Genomic DNA, 14,658 nt, shown 5'->3' on the forward strand with positions numbered 1-14,658 from the left:
TCACTTATATATAATATCAATGGGAGAAATTCGTATATGTAATAGAAGATTATAAAATCTGCGTTCGTCCTTTCGCGGAATAATATTGCGAAATATTTCCGCTGCAGAATTTGCGCAATTTATCGGTAAAGGTGTTATAACCTACAAATAAACAACCACTTTTTTGTTTCAGTCATTTGAATAATAGTGCTATTTTCTCAAACACTTTTACTGATCTGGGTACAATAGAGAGATGGCCATAACATAAAAAGGTTACAATAAAACTTCATTTCCTTTCATTCTTTTCACGATGCATTCATGTATATCTTTAACAGATGAGACTATTCCGCTATACGACCATAGCTTCTTTTTTATTTTATCAGCATAGAGTAACACGGGAAAATTTGTGTGGCAGTTAACAATGGTACAACTCTTCTTTCCCTCACCAACGATTTTTCATTTCTGTTATAACGAGTTTGTAATTTCGTGCTGACATAATGTCTCTTTTCATTCCTTCTCTCTACATTTTTTATTTTCTGTCTGATAAGGTAAATTGTTTTTTTTCTTGACCATTTCACACACTCTTTGGTGTATATCATTGGGTCACTTCTTGAGATTTGCGCTGAATAAAGGTAATGTTGGTGTTTCATTTCATCAACATAAAATTACATTTTTAAAACTATTCCAACAATTTCCCGTGATTTCTCAGATTATTGTTTATTACAGGGTTTGGTGCGCTGATACAAATGATTGATATTTTAACCACTTGTAGATACATTTTAAGTGTCTATGTTTTTTAGCTGGTAAGTTCTTTTCATAGTACTGCATACTGTTGAAAAGATATGTTAATGTTACTGAGGACTTATTATTTTAATTAATGTCTGTCATTTCCCCGTCTATGTTGAAAACATCCTGCTTTTTATAAAGCATACTTAAGCCTGGCTAAAGAAAAATTTGTTATCAACGTTACGTAGAGTTATAATTATCATTTTTATTTATAATACAATTTAACTGTACTAATGTACGATGAAAAGTGCTAAAATTTGGAGACTGGAATTCTGTAAAGAATTGAAATGTAAATAGTGGACATATTTGATAAACATGGGCAACGTTGCTGTTATTTGTCGAAGTTTTAACAATGTGAAATAGGTCAACGCAATCTGTTTACCCAATCGAAATAAGACATGTAATTTATTAAGTAAGGCTGTGGAAATATAACAAGGTTGTGTCCTCAGCTCTACATGTAATTGTTTGTTCTAACTCACATAAAATAACTACCGAAAGAAGCAATTAGAAAACTTCCTGTCTTAAATCCTTTTACAAGCCTTTTTTACTTGCTATTGTTGCCATACCAAGATTATTGTCAAAACACGATGCGTATTGTCATCTGACGTCCATAACTGGTCGCGGTAATGTCACAATCTTGAGCTCATGTAATTCCTAGCTGATAAAATGTATATTTTTAAACATTTATACATAACATTTCGGTCCTTCTTTTATCATATCAGTCTATACACCTCATGCTGAGGAATTTGAAATACAAATACACTTAGGACATCAAAAGCAGCAACATAAAGGGCCATGGTGTGTGATGTGGCAAAAGGTTTCCGTTTTAAGATGGTGACATCACCTTGTTTAAAATTTTACACAAATCAGTTTCAACTTACAGGCAAATTGTCAACATCTTGCGCTCAACGACAAACTTACAGAATCTTTAACAGATTATAAGTGTACGGTTGTGAAAATGTTCACAGATTATAATCAAAATGTTAATATATAACAAAAAGAACTTCAATAGACCAAATACTGTGTTTATCCTGTCTTTCGAGTAGCATAGATTTATGGAAATGCGATTTCAAATCAAACTTCATTATTATCTACTGTCTTATTATGTTTTATCATTTGGATTCTACGTAATGTTATTAAGTTTTGAAGGAAGTTGCACTACCATTTTTTGTACCATTATTAACATGCTGTTAAGTATGTGCATTTCGCCATATAATAAGCAGGAAACATGTTAGAATATTTCTAAATCTAAAACTATGAGAATGATTGTGCTACTGATGGAATTATCGTGATGTTTTGTGATTGTCATTTATTAACGTGCCGAAATATTACTAATATAGTGTGTTTTGAGTATGATTAATTGTCCGTACTTTTATGAGTAGATACTTGAAAATCAATTAATCGACTTTTCTGAGGTCCAAAGTAATACACTAGTGTCAAGTCAGACAACGTTTGTTATTAATCACATGAAATATTACATAGTTTTTGTTGAGGAGTATCTAATCCTACATCGTAGTAACATTTAAAACACAACAATCATCTACAATATCCAAAGCACTTTTGTCTATCGATGAAGTGTTTGTTTACCAAAACTGTTTTAAAAGCCAAATTAAATAACGCCATTACATATGTTTTGATGAAAAAGAAATGAACATGGCTGACTATGTTTTCATTGTTATAGGAATATCAAAATTCTTATGATTCAAAACTCGAAAAAAGCAGGAAAGTTCTACTGTAATAGGCATTTACTGTATGGTTATACAACTTTTAGTTCTGTTTCATGAGGAACAGCAAATTGTACAGACATGTAACAACTGCTATTAAAAGAAAAAAAAACTGTAACTGTATACACATATATAAAAGATGAGAAAAAATGACTAATTTCAGCCAAACAGTTTTTTTAATTGAAAGAAGTGAATGGTTGTAAAACACGTTTGTTCTGCTCTATTCGGTTTAAAAAAGAAATGACAAATGCTAGAGAATCAAATGAACAAAGCAACTTTAAGGAAACGTTAAATATTATACTACGGCCTTTTTACATATGATTTTAAAAACAATATTTACTTAAATAAAATGCGAAAATTATGTTAGCATAACTTAAATGTTTTGTCCTGTTAATCATTTGCATGTGGTGTTCGGAAAAGATCACAAAAATGCATCTGTTTTCTATTACTTGTATTATAGTAATTCAAAACGTACCATTGTATTAGTATATATAAATATTCAATTTATTCTGCAATATTTGCTGCAATTGATACATGGGATTTGACAAAATATGAACTTGGAGATATCTAAAGCGCATCTTTCACTACAAAGCCGTATTTTCTGAAACTCATTTTAAACGTAGAAAATCCTAATCAAATGAATTTAACTTGACATAATATATGAACTGTGTCAAAAACATTCTAGTTGTGTGTAAAGGTAGTACACATTTATACTGTGGTTAGCTATACATGTATTATGTTATTATTATTTTAATCGCAACATAAAGAATTGCTTATCGTACATACACAAACAGATTATTTTTTTGGTTGACACTGATACTCATTTTTTCAGATATAAATATTGGCCTAATATATATTTACAAATTGATATAATTATGCAATAAACACGTGTCTGTGAGCATTTGCATTTAAATGTTTGTAAATTCGGAGCAATTCAATGTTTCCACATCCATTCAGTTCCAGTTATATGTGTATTATAGTTTGATTATTTTTCTTTATTAACGTGTTGCTTGATATTTAATAAAGTATATTATATAAAGGAATATTCGACCTTCCGAAATTCATGAAATGATTTACTTCCGTTCAATTTATTATCTCATTATTGTTATGCATTTTTATATATTATAATTTATCCAGTTGCGGTATTATGGACGCTGCTAGAAAATATATACGATTTATTTTGTTATTTCTTCACAATTCGTTTTAAATTAGAATTGAAAATCAATATAGGCATTTCTTATGTCTTTAGATAGATATAAGTCATTACTAACATATTTAATATAATAAAATTGATACTGTTACTTTTTTTTTTTTTTTCGAAAATAAACTTGACTTATTATTCACTGTTCGGCAATGTGTATTTCAAAAGAGATAAAGCACGTCTGCATTTCTATATCTACTAGGAAACTTAAAAATACTTGCTTGGGGAACATTCATTCTTCCCTTATAAAAATTAGAATGTAATATAAAATGCTTTAAATGTTTCTGAAAGTTACAATGAAAGCGATCTCACCTGGCCACTGCGCCTTCCATTGTGCTGCATGAGATTTTGTCGTTTTCATCCAAGGGAACTGTAAGTTGGAATTCGGACTTTTTTGCGGACTATGTAACCCACTTTCATCAACGTCTGGTGACATCTGAGCCGTGTTCTGTGGCTGGTGTGCCGGGGGAGGTGTTGGTAGCTGCATTTGTGAAACCGCCATCTGATGATGGGCACTTTGTACACTTTGCATGTGTGCAGGCGTCGTGTTGGCCATTTGAGACTGTGCTGCCCCTGGGTTCATGTGTTGCATGGCCTGTTGTTGTATTCCATGGTTATGAGACAATTGTTGAGCGTTTTGATTAATTCCATGAAGTCCTTGTTCCACGACGGACATCGGCTGACCGCCATAGCCTCCGTTACCGGTGTTTCTGGCGTACACACATGCTGGCTGTGATGAATGATACGCACTAGTCACAGAACTGTAATTGTTGTCGTGTGCATATTGCATAGGCTGATTATAATATGCACTCGCGCCTTCCATTTGTATCATTTATACGTTATTTACTAGGAACCGTATAAATAGTCGCTAAATGGTAAAACACTCGTCTCGTTCATTTACGAATTTCTTCAACAACTGTGAAAGTTAAAATTTTAGATATTCACTTCTTTGATTGTTAATCATTATCTCACGTATAAAGAATCTTAATTTGTACAATCTTTTCAACACTATCTAAATTTTGTCCTGTCTTCTTAATATTGATTTTAAACAAAATGGTTCTTTAACGCTACACTATCAATACAAAATTTATCCAATCATACTATCTCCTTGAAAAAGATATTACATTCCTCCAGTCTTAAGCTAGGCGTTGATTGCTTAAAACACCAAAACTTCTTTGCTTGTACCGTCCCAAAACAGTAACCTCTGACCTCAATGTTTATAAATCTGACTCATTTTGAAAATTAAATCTTAAAATATCAGCAGATACCTAAGAGCACATTAAGCGCATATCATTGCTGTAACGGTAGACCATTTGTTTAAACTGTCCTCGTTTGGTTAGAGGGACTACCGCCGTATTTATCACCGCTGGACTTCTGTTTGGTTTCTGATAATTTGACAGATATCTGATAAGCTCTAAATAGGCATGCGGGTTAGTGTCCACTTTCCCTTCGGTCAGCGTGTGTCTATGACAAATGTGCGAGAAAATTAATTACGACCACGTATATCCTAAATACTTAGCTAATAATACAGGGATACCTAATGTTTGCATACCATGCATTATAAATTAATGTTAAATGCAAACCCACTTTTATCAGGGGAGCATATGTATTTGCTACAGTTTACAATAGTGTATCGTTTGGATTGTATAAAATATATTGGCCAGAATAATGTGTACTAAATTACTTTTTTTCAAAACTGAAATAACAGAAATGAGGTCTTAAAACATCAATATGTAGAAAGTACGAATTCTCTCTTAATTACTTTTTTTTGTAAACTTTTTTTTCAATTGTAGTGTGCTCATTTTATCTCATTACTCATTTGAACGACATTATGCCTTCTTTGATTAAAGGTATTATATCGCATATAACCTTCTTCCAACTGCAAACAGATCTTTCCATTCGCACAAATAAAGACTATCTTAAGTTCGATCTATAATTTACTTGTTATTATCATGTTAATATCTATCATCATTTTTTAAAATTTAATTATAGTTTTGGGTTTAGCACCGTTTTTCAACAGTACTTCAATGGTATAACCAATGTTCATGGATTCTCTACTAGTATTAACTTCCGTAAGTAAACCCCATCTCCTTCACGCGAATCAGATGTGAAGGACTAAATGACTTCATGCACAATGTTTTTATCAAATTGTTACGGAGAACATACGCCTCGCTTGGGGATTAAACCCGCGACCCTGTGATCCGTTGATCTGCGTTCTCACTATTGACTTAATCAGGCGGGCTAATATCTACTATCAGAAAATCAGACTGCTCAGAGATGTAACCGAGTACGTTTTTTCCAAAAAAAGATATATACAAAATTGATATTAAAAAGGCCGAATGTACAGATTTTTATAACGCCTAGCACATGCATTTTACATATGGATTGATAACATTATTGAAATTCTTTAATCTAAAGTATTATTTGAATTATATACTTCTAAAGCGAACCACGTGCATTATTGTAAGTATATCACATCTATTAATTTCGGATTTGAAATTTAGTAAAATAATACAAAAATAAATAGTGTATATTTAAGATTGTGTTATCCTGACATTTGTTCCTCTGCGTAATATCTATTTATTTTATTTGCTTACACGCGTTAAATATCAGACGAGAGATAAATATGGCAGAAGAAAAATGCAATATCTTACGAGCTTCCTTTTTATGTTTACTTTACAAATTCAAAATTAAAACTTTTTGGATTGCGAATCCGAAGCATACCAAATGTTTAGGGCAGACAACTAAAGACTATCAGCTCAGATGTCAGTCTGTATCGCGGGTAAACATCAGCATAATAGCCCGGTAAATCTGAGTGTCAAAATATCGTCCCTTATCTTTCAATTCCTTTACAAACTTTTAAAACCTGCGCGCAACCCTGGTATTGATTTAATAGGGGTAGTGTTTGTACCGTGGCCAAATGCTCACATCGCTAAGGCCCTGTTCTGTTTACAGATAAGCTTCGATACACGACTGGCGGTTACAAAATTGGTATGTTCTTTGAAGACAAGTAAATCTTGGTGAGATTGAGAAAGAGCCAAAGTGTGACCTTAATTGAAAACGGTGTCCATAAAATATAAACATGACACTAAGCGGAAAACCTGGTCTATATTTATGACAATGTCGGCATTATGGTGATTTATCATCTTATTTGAAATAAATTGGTATTCTATTGTTTTCACTTTTAGCGTACCAACTGATTTTAATCTTGTTCCTATCAACCGACATTTTCAGTTTTTCGTCAATTAATACACAAAATACAAAGATAATGGTTAAGACAATTTAAAAATGAGTGCCGTTTTAGCAGTAATCTGGACTTACGGTTTTATCTAAAAGTTTTAAGAGATGCGAAAAAAAAAAACTAATTTCAACAGTGATATTATGGCTAAGGATTAATATCTTAAGATAACAAAGTATGAGGAAAATTTTGCATTTCAACAATTACACAATTTCAAGATTGTAATCTCCCCCTCAAAGACTGTATACATATCCCACTCCAAAATTTCCTTTGCAATACAAATGGCGAAAACCATCTTAATCTCGCGTAATCTCGAAATCTAACATTCGCCTTTGTACATTAGTAAGTGTTTATCTGTAGGGATTCAAACAATTCTATGTTTGTACCGAATAAGGGGCATAACATTCATTAAATCAAAAGATGAAAATTTTATCGTCTGACCTTAAGGTCATGTTTCTTTAAACACGTGACGTCATTTATTAGAGGACGTTTGATTTAGCCAGCTATTAATTACGTGTCTATGAAAGAGCTTGAATCCCTGAAGAAAATAAATACCAAGGTGAAGCGCATGTTGCAGCGTTATCTACTATTTGAAACAATGTATAAAAAGAATTGCATGTTCACGAAACTTGTAAAGTCATTATAAAGTTGTAATATTGTCCTAAAGCGTGTAGCTAACTTTTTATGGTAAATTAAGTAAAGATATCTACCCACTTACAATTTGTTAGAAATATTGTTTTTCTTTGTGTATAGTTTACTTTTTATCTTATAATGTATCGACACAAGCACGTTTGAGATGGAAATGTACTCATATAAAGTACACATACAAATTTTTGACTCAAATAGGTTGAAATTGTACGCCAGGCAGCTATCAAATACAAACCCGACATAAATAGGTAAGAAATATTCCCTAAATAAGTTGGAACTGTACCCCTATCAAGTAAAAACACATTTTTGACAATGTACGCCTAAAAAGTACTAACGCAACTTATTGACGTAAATAGGTTAGAAATGTACCCATAGTAAGAATAAACGCAACTTAATGACATAAACGGGTTGAAAATTTACAATATACTTCTTTATTTATATACGAACGCTTTTAACTTAAACAATTAACACGCAGGAGATTTTATTATGTACGTTTTCTTTTCGTTATAACAAGGTGCTAGGCATATGTTTGACACAGAAACCTGCCTGAACGTCAATATCAAAAACACCTAGACATCAAAGAGTCGTTTTAAGCAGTATGCATTGGAATCTAAAAGTACATTTTAGAGATAGCAAGAATATGTCAAAACTTGATTAAATCACTGCCTCTCTCAGCACTACAGTCACTACCTCCCTCTCAGCACTAAAGTCACTACCTCTTTCAGCACTACAATCACTATCTCTCTCAGCACTACAGTCACTACCTCTCTCAGCACTACAGTCGCTACCTCTCTCTCAGCACTACAATCACTACCTCTCTCTCAGCACTACAATCACTATCTCTCTCAGCACTACAGTCACTACCTCTCTCAGCACTACAGTCGCTACCTCTCTCTCAGCACTACAGTCACTACCTCTCTCTCAGCACTACAATCACTACCTCTCTCTCAGCACTACAATCACTACCTATCTCAGCACTACAGAACTGTTATATTTTGAAAATACATTTCACCCTGTGTTAAACAACCAGTCAAGGGAAACGGCGCAAATGGCTGCTATTGACAGGTGACAACTTGACATAGGTGTGTATTTTCTTAAGGATTTTATAGAACACAATTTGTTGAGGAAATTCAGTTGGTTGTTCATGACATGTGGCCGCTCGTTCAATGTGATTGTTTGGACAGGTTGAACAGTAGCTATATAAAAAGTTAAGATAAGTTTATTTTCAAAAGGTCATATTGCTTTTATAGTTGTTTTTATTATATATCATCAGCTTAAGTTTATCAGAATTTTGCTAAGCCATTTCAAAGAGGAAGCTAAAATCAATTAAAAAAAAACTAAATGGAAAATATGGTTATTTTAACACTAGTTAAATTTCCATATATTAAAAACTATTGACGGGTTGACCAGTGCTTTTCACATGACTATAAGTACATACATCTGGTTACAACAGGAATAATTAGATGTTTCACCTACTTCAAAAAAGTAAACACGGCCACCGTACTGCCGTTTAGATGCCAGCAAGACCTACACATAACCCAGGTACATATCGTGTATAAAGAAATATTTTGATCCAGGGGGATAAAATCCCTGAAAGAGACGCAACTAGTAAGCGCCATTTTAAATCTGTGTAGTTACATAGATTGACTCTGACATACCTTACTAATCTACGTTGATTTGAGAAAGAAGACCCGCCATAAAGAACTAATTTATTACGGACAAATCCGAGTTTGAAGTTTGTATATCATTTAGTGGTATTTTCCTCGGATAATGTGTTAAAATATCAAAATAATCGGACTAGTGAACGTGTTTAATACTTCATCTAAGTGTCTGTATGCTTGTTGATAGCCAATAAACGCTACTTGTATTGTTTTCCTATCTGAATATTGATTTTACAGCATTAAACCTTATTAATAATAACTGATATTTACGCATACAATACTTACTGTACTGTATGTAGGTGTCCAGTAACTGCTTTGAGAAAATTAAGGCATCAAGTCATTAACTTAATTGAAAAAATATCAAAGTCAATAATGATATGTGTTATCATTTGTTAATAACACCCTACACACAATCATATGCTGCAGGTCAATGAAAATCATAGGTTAATATTAAAGTAAGGTTGGCTATGAGGTTGAAGAACAAAGTATTTGGCAATTCCTTTCTTATGATATAAAGGGCCGATTATTTAAACTTCTAGTGGCAGAGGGAAGAGGTGTCTGGAATTTTCGAGGAGCATTGTCTTAAAGTCAGAATAGTTATTTTCAGTACTTGAAGGCCAGACTTTTTAAGAGTAAACTAAATACATCTTTCTTTCAAAAAATATTTTTGTTATTCTTTTGCAAATTCAAAGAGGTATATAAAAGGTATCTGTTCGTTACAGGAAGTTTCAACTGTACAACTATATAGCAACTAATTACCAATGATTTAACATTGTCGCGTGTATCTGCGCGTGGGTTCCTCGGCCATAGAAAGTGCATTGAGCATACATGTGTGAGGAAGTATGAACAATAGGCTGTATCTTTATGTGGTTGATGGTAAAGACATTACGTTGTGCGAAGGTTGCCGTGTTCTGTTCCATTTTAACTTGATGCAGAATCATAATTCTCATAAACATTTTATTGTAATTTTCCATGTGTATTCCTAAATGACTGTAAACTTATGAATGGATGTCAACTGTTTTTCAGCCCAATGTGTATGATTCAATTTGACAACCCTCGTACAAATATAAATGTCCCATTAAAACGTATATACGTATATACACAGGAAGAAACGAACTTGAGGAGTGTTCCAAATAAGGTATATATCTATTCTACGAAATTGAAAGACAAAGAGAAAACGATAAATTTAAAGCAAACAATATACCCTTTAGAGTAACGAATTTTGTTTTATAATTCTGATCTGGAGAAAGATATCTTTCAGTGAATTTGGAGCCAGGAATTACATATATATATATATAATCAGAAAATGTTTTTCATAACCATCCAATCTCTTTTACCACTCCCCACCACCTTTCAAACCGTCGGCTCCTAGGTCACTGACAGGTATTATCTGAATTAATCTTAACAAATGCATGTTTACGTGTTAGGCCGGTATTCCCATGTCCGTTGCTTCCGTTTGCATTCTTTAAAGGTGCGGAAATGGACCAGTTTTAAGGGAATTCGAATCAAATGTTTTGTTCGAAAAATGCTCAGGTGTAATCAATATTCTACATTCTATGCGACTTTTTTATCTTGCATATAAAATTACACGGAACAGGAACAGATGGAATACCGGCACAACCTTTTCTACCAACACGTGGCCGAAGGTGTGCCGTTTTTCAAAACCTTATAAATTATACAAGATTTCTCTGTGAAATCAGACAACGCTGTTATTGCGTATCCGAAACATATAATTGTGCAAAATGAAGATGAGAATTATTAACAAAAGTAAAATTCAATTTGCTGGAAATATCTATGTATTAATACATTTAACATATTCTGATAATGAAATGATTTTCTTTTAATGATTCAATAAGTTTGCTTTAGGAAATGGAAACATCCCATAGAGTATTTTGATTGTTTCAGCCTAAATCTGTAAGACACCTTTTATCAAGTTGTAGAATATGACGTTATTGCTATTTATTTATAAACATGTAGGGAGAAATTTGATTGTTTTAATAACACAAGAATTTGGTGTAAAATATATCTACTTTAAAAATATCTAATAAAAATTAGTGCAAATCTATCTAAAATAGAAATTAAATTTCATTCATCACCTCAAAATGGTTTCCAAACAGTATAGTTTCATTAATCAAATATCAATATAATTTTATGACATGTTCTTTGTAAAGTTTACAAACTCACTTCAATCGTTGGATGTTCGTTTTGGTGGTAACCGTACTTTTAAGATACTAGTTTAAGCTGTGTTTAGTGTCTTACCACGTTTAAAATTACATATTATATTGTATTGTAAATGCACATTGTTCATGGATGATCCGTAAATTAATCAGCTGTTTCAGACATCATTGGGTTTGGTTTTGGGGTGACGGCGTGGCGGACTTTATTGTGTAACTGACGATGTGTGGTTGTCTGTGTGGATGACGATTGGGCAATCTGTCTATATGGTTGACGGCGGAGCTGTTTGTAAACATATAGTATACAGTGTAAGTATATATATAATAATTATAAAAATAATTTAGAAACTGTTTATCGTATACTAGTATAAAAATGATAAACTTTCCTTGTCTGAGAACTCACAAAAACAATAATAAACAGTTTTACCGTAATGATATGGAGTCTGGTGATGATCGAACAATCAAATGTGCAAAATAATACATATTGAGAAAAGAGGGTTGAACTAATTGTCATTTGTACGTCTAACAGATCTAGACATCAAAATGAAAACAGTAAGTAATTAATTTTTGAAACTTCGGACTGACAGTATGTATTTCCATTATGGCGACTGAGACTAAGAAACACCATGTAGATTGATGTATGTAAACGAACTAGTGGGAATAAGTAATGGCCACATTTCAGTTGATGCAATCGAAAGAATATAAATGAGAAAATGTTTAAGCTGCTATAAGTTGATTAAGAAGATCTTAATTTCTGATATCATAAACACATCAGTGTACCACCAAAAGAGAACTGTCCATACATGGCTGATCTGATGTCTATTGTTACGATAGGAAATAGTTAAAATCATTTAAATGCGGTGTCATTATATTGAGTGATTAATACGTTATTATACAAATATATTAAGATGTTAGATATTTCATTTGACTTGTGCCATATGGAGGTCAATTTGTTGAAAAAAGTAGACCATCTGGAAGCACTATGTACAGCGATCGCAAACAAAGCACAACAAGAAACAAAACAACATACAGCAATGGAGGGCTCAGAGTACAGCGGTCGCAAACAAAACAACACACTGTACAGGAGGTCACAGAGCACGGCGATCGCAACCAGAGCAACACACCGCAAAGCAGGTCATCAACAAAACTTATAGAAAACTGTAGTGGAAAGCTATAACAGACAGAGGGCTTCAAAATCCAATCAACCAAGTGCATTCGATTTACATTTATCTTTTAAGGAATGAATATATAATCAAATTTCTCAATATTCTTTTATTGTTAAAACTTGCGATTCAGCAAGCCACCTCAGCCTCCTCTCATTCTTATCTTTTGAATAAAGAAGATCAACCCGAATGTGTACAATGTCAAACACCGCTAACTATTAAACATATTTTAATCGACTGTGTGGACTTTGCTACAGAACGCAGTACATATTATGACGTTCAATCTTTGAAAGAGTTATTTGAAAACGTTTCAGTCGGAAATAAATTATCGTTTTTAAGGCAGATAGGAATATATCAAAAAATCTAACATTTCATATTTTTATTTACATCTTGCAATATTATTATGTTTGCAGCTGATATTTTAACACATACGTATATACATTTTTACATAACTGATTTTAGATATGCTTCACATTTTTACACGGATTTTTTAAAGATGTTTTACATTATTCATAGTGTTCTTTACATTTTTACATGGATGTTTTTATGTATGCTTTACATTTTTACATCAATGTTTATTCTTTACAGTTGGCGTTTGCAATATGACTTTTTCTCGGCGATATATGACCATTTTGTGTCGATTCGCCGTAAAACCCAACTCACTCACTCAATCAGCCTTCTCTAATGTATATGCTTTCCTTTAAAATCGTTCTGAAGTACGTGACGTATGAGGGGCGGTCGGGAAATATCCGAACTTTTTGCTCTTTTTCAAAAACCATTTCAATATTTTTCAAAAATTATTTTTATTCTTTTTCAAAGTTTTCCCTATCTACGTCTATACACTTTTGTCATCTTTGGGGGAGCTTTTGTATTCCCTCTGCAAACCAAGAAGTAAACCTACTGCTGAGGTACAGATTTACAGCTGAACTCAATGTCTCATATTTTGTTTTAAGCGAGCCTTTTTTCAGTTGTGAAAACAAATAAAAGTCGCAGGAGGTTGAGGCACTTGAAGGCTTGAAGGAGTTGACAAGTTCTACTGTAGATGAGGTGTATGAAAGAAGGCATTGTCATGTAAAGGAGGGACGGCTTGGGACGCAACTTTTTCAGTTTTTCTTTGAGTTTTTTTTTTCTAAAAATTACTTCCAACTAGTATCTAACATTTTGGCATGAACTGAGCCATTATTATTCTACATGAATCCCAAAAAGCAACCAGCATAACCTTGCCAACTGAGGGAGACAACTTCAACTGTTTGGAAGATGGGGAACCAGCTCCTTTCCACTGCTTTGACAGCTCTTGACGATGAACCCAAATTTCTTGTTGTCTGATTTTTGAAGCAACATATCTACTATATTTTCTTTTTGTTTTGGGCCTACTTTGCGATGCATGGCTCTATGGCTGTGTTTGGGGATACTCTGTGCTTCCGGGAAATCTACCTTAGGTGCTTCTAAAAGCAGGACAGATCTATCGCAGTTCTTCCAGCTTACAGTCCATGGTAACCCTCACGCCTACCTAAATTGACCGAGTTATAGATGATAAAATGAGGTTTTTGCATATTATGTGTAGGTAGCTGCACAGACAGGAGCATGAAATATCCTGATATTTTCCGACCTCCCCATGTAATGACATTAGTAAAGAGTAATTTTATTAGTTAATTAATTTATCAATTAATTTCTTAGGAACACAAGACAAAACTTCATACATACTTTTCAATAATTTTCATATAAAAAACGGTGGTCAATCACAGAGTTAAGAATAAAAGAGAATGTTCAGTTAATTCGCGAAGGCAAAAGTCATCGTCAGGTGGCTGAGTAAGGACCACTCAGGTAAAGAGTGAATAAAAATATTATATCTGCTTAACATAAGAATTTCATTAAAAAATCTTAATCTTAGATATAAAACACAAATACGTTTGATAAAATGTATGGGTACCGAAATTATATTTTTTGCTATATCAGGTCAAGAGTATTCCCAAACGAAAGGCCAAAATTTTGGATACTGTCTTTAGAAAGATAGAAGTGTTACCATTTTAATAAATTTACATATGACTTGCCATTAATTCTTAAACCGTATACCGAGTCCAGAT

General features: G+C 32.9%; 1 protein-coding gene across 1 annotated transcript in view; it reads right to left on the reverse strand.

Annotated features, from left to right (window-relative positions):
• Positions 1–5,011, reverse strand: part of LOC123556351 (pancreas/duodenum homeobox protein 1-like) — a 31,558-nt gene extending 26,547 nt beyond the window's left edge. The window contains exon 1 of the mRNA XM_045346996.2: positions 4,003–5,011. Coding sequence (XP_045202931.1) covers positions 4,003–4,522 — 520 coding nt within the window. The 5' untranslated portion in view covers positions 4,523–5,011. The remainder of the gene's footprint in view (positions 1–4,002) is intronic.
• Positions 5,012–14,658: the final 9,647 nt, after the last annotated feature.

Source organism: Mercenaria mercenaria, chromosome 5 (assembly GCF_021730395.1).
Source record: "Mercenaria mercenaria strain notata chromosome 5, MADL_Memer_1, whole genome shotgun sequence".
Classification (NCBI taxonomy): Eukaryota; Metazoa; Mollusca; class Bivalvia; order Venerida; family Veneridae; genus Mercenaria; species Mercenaria mercenaria.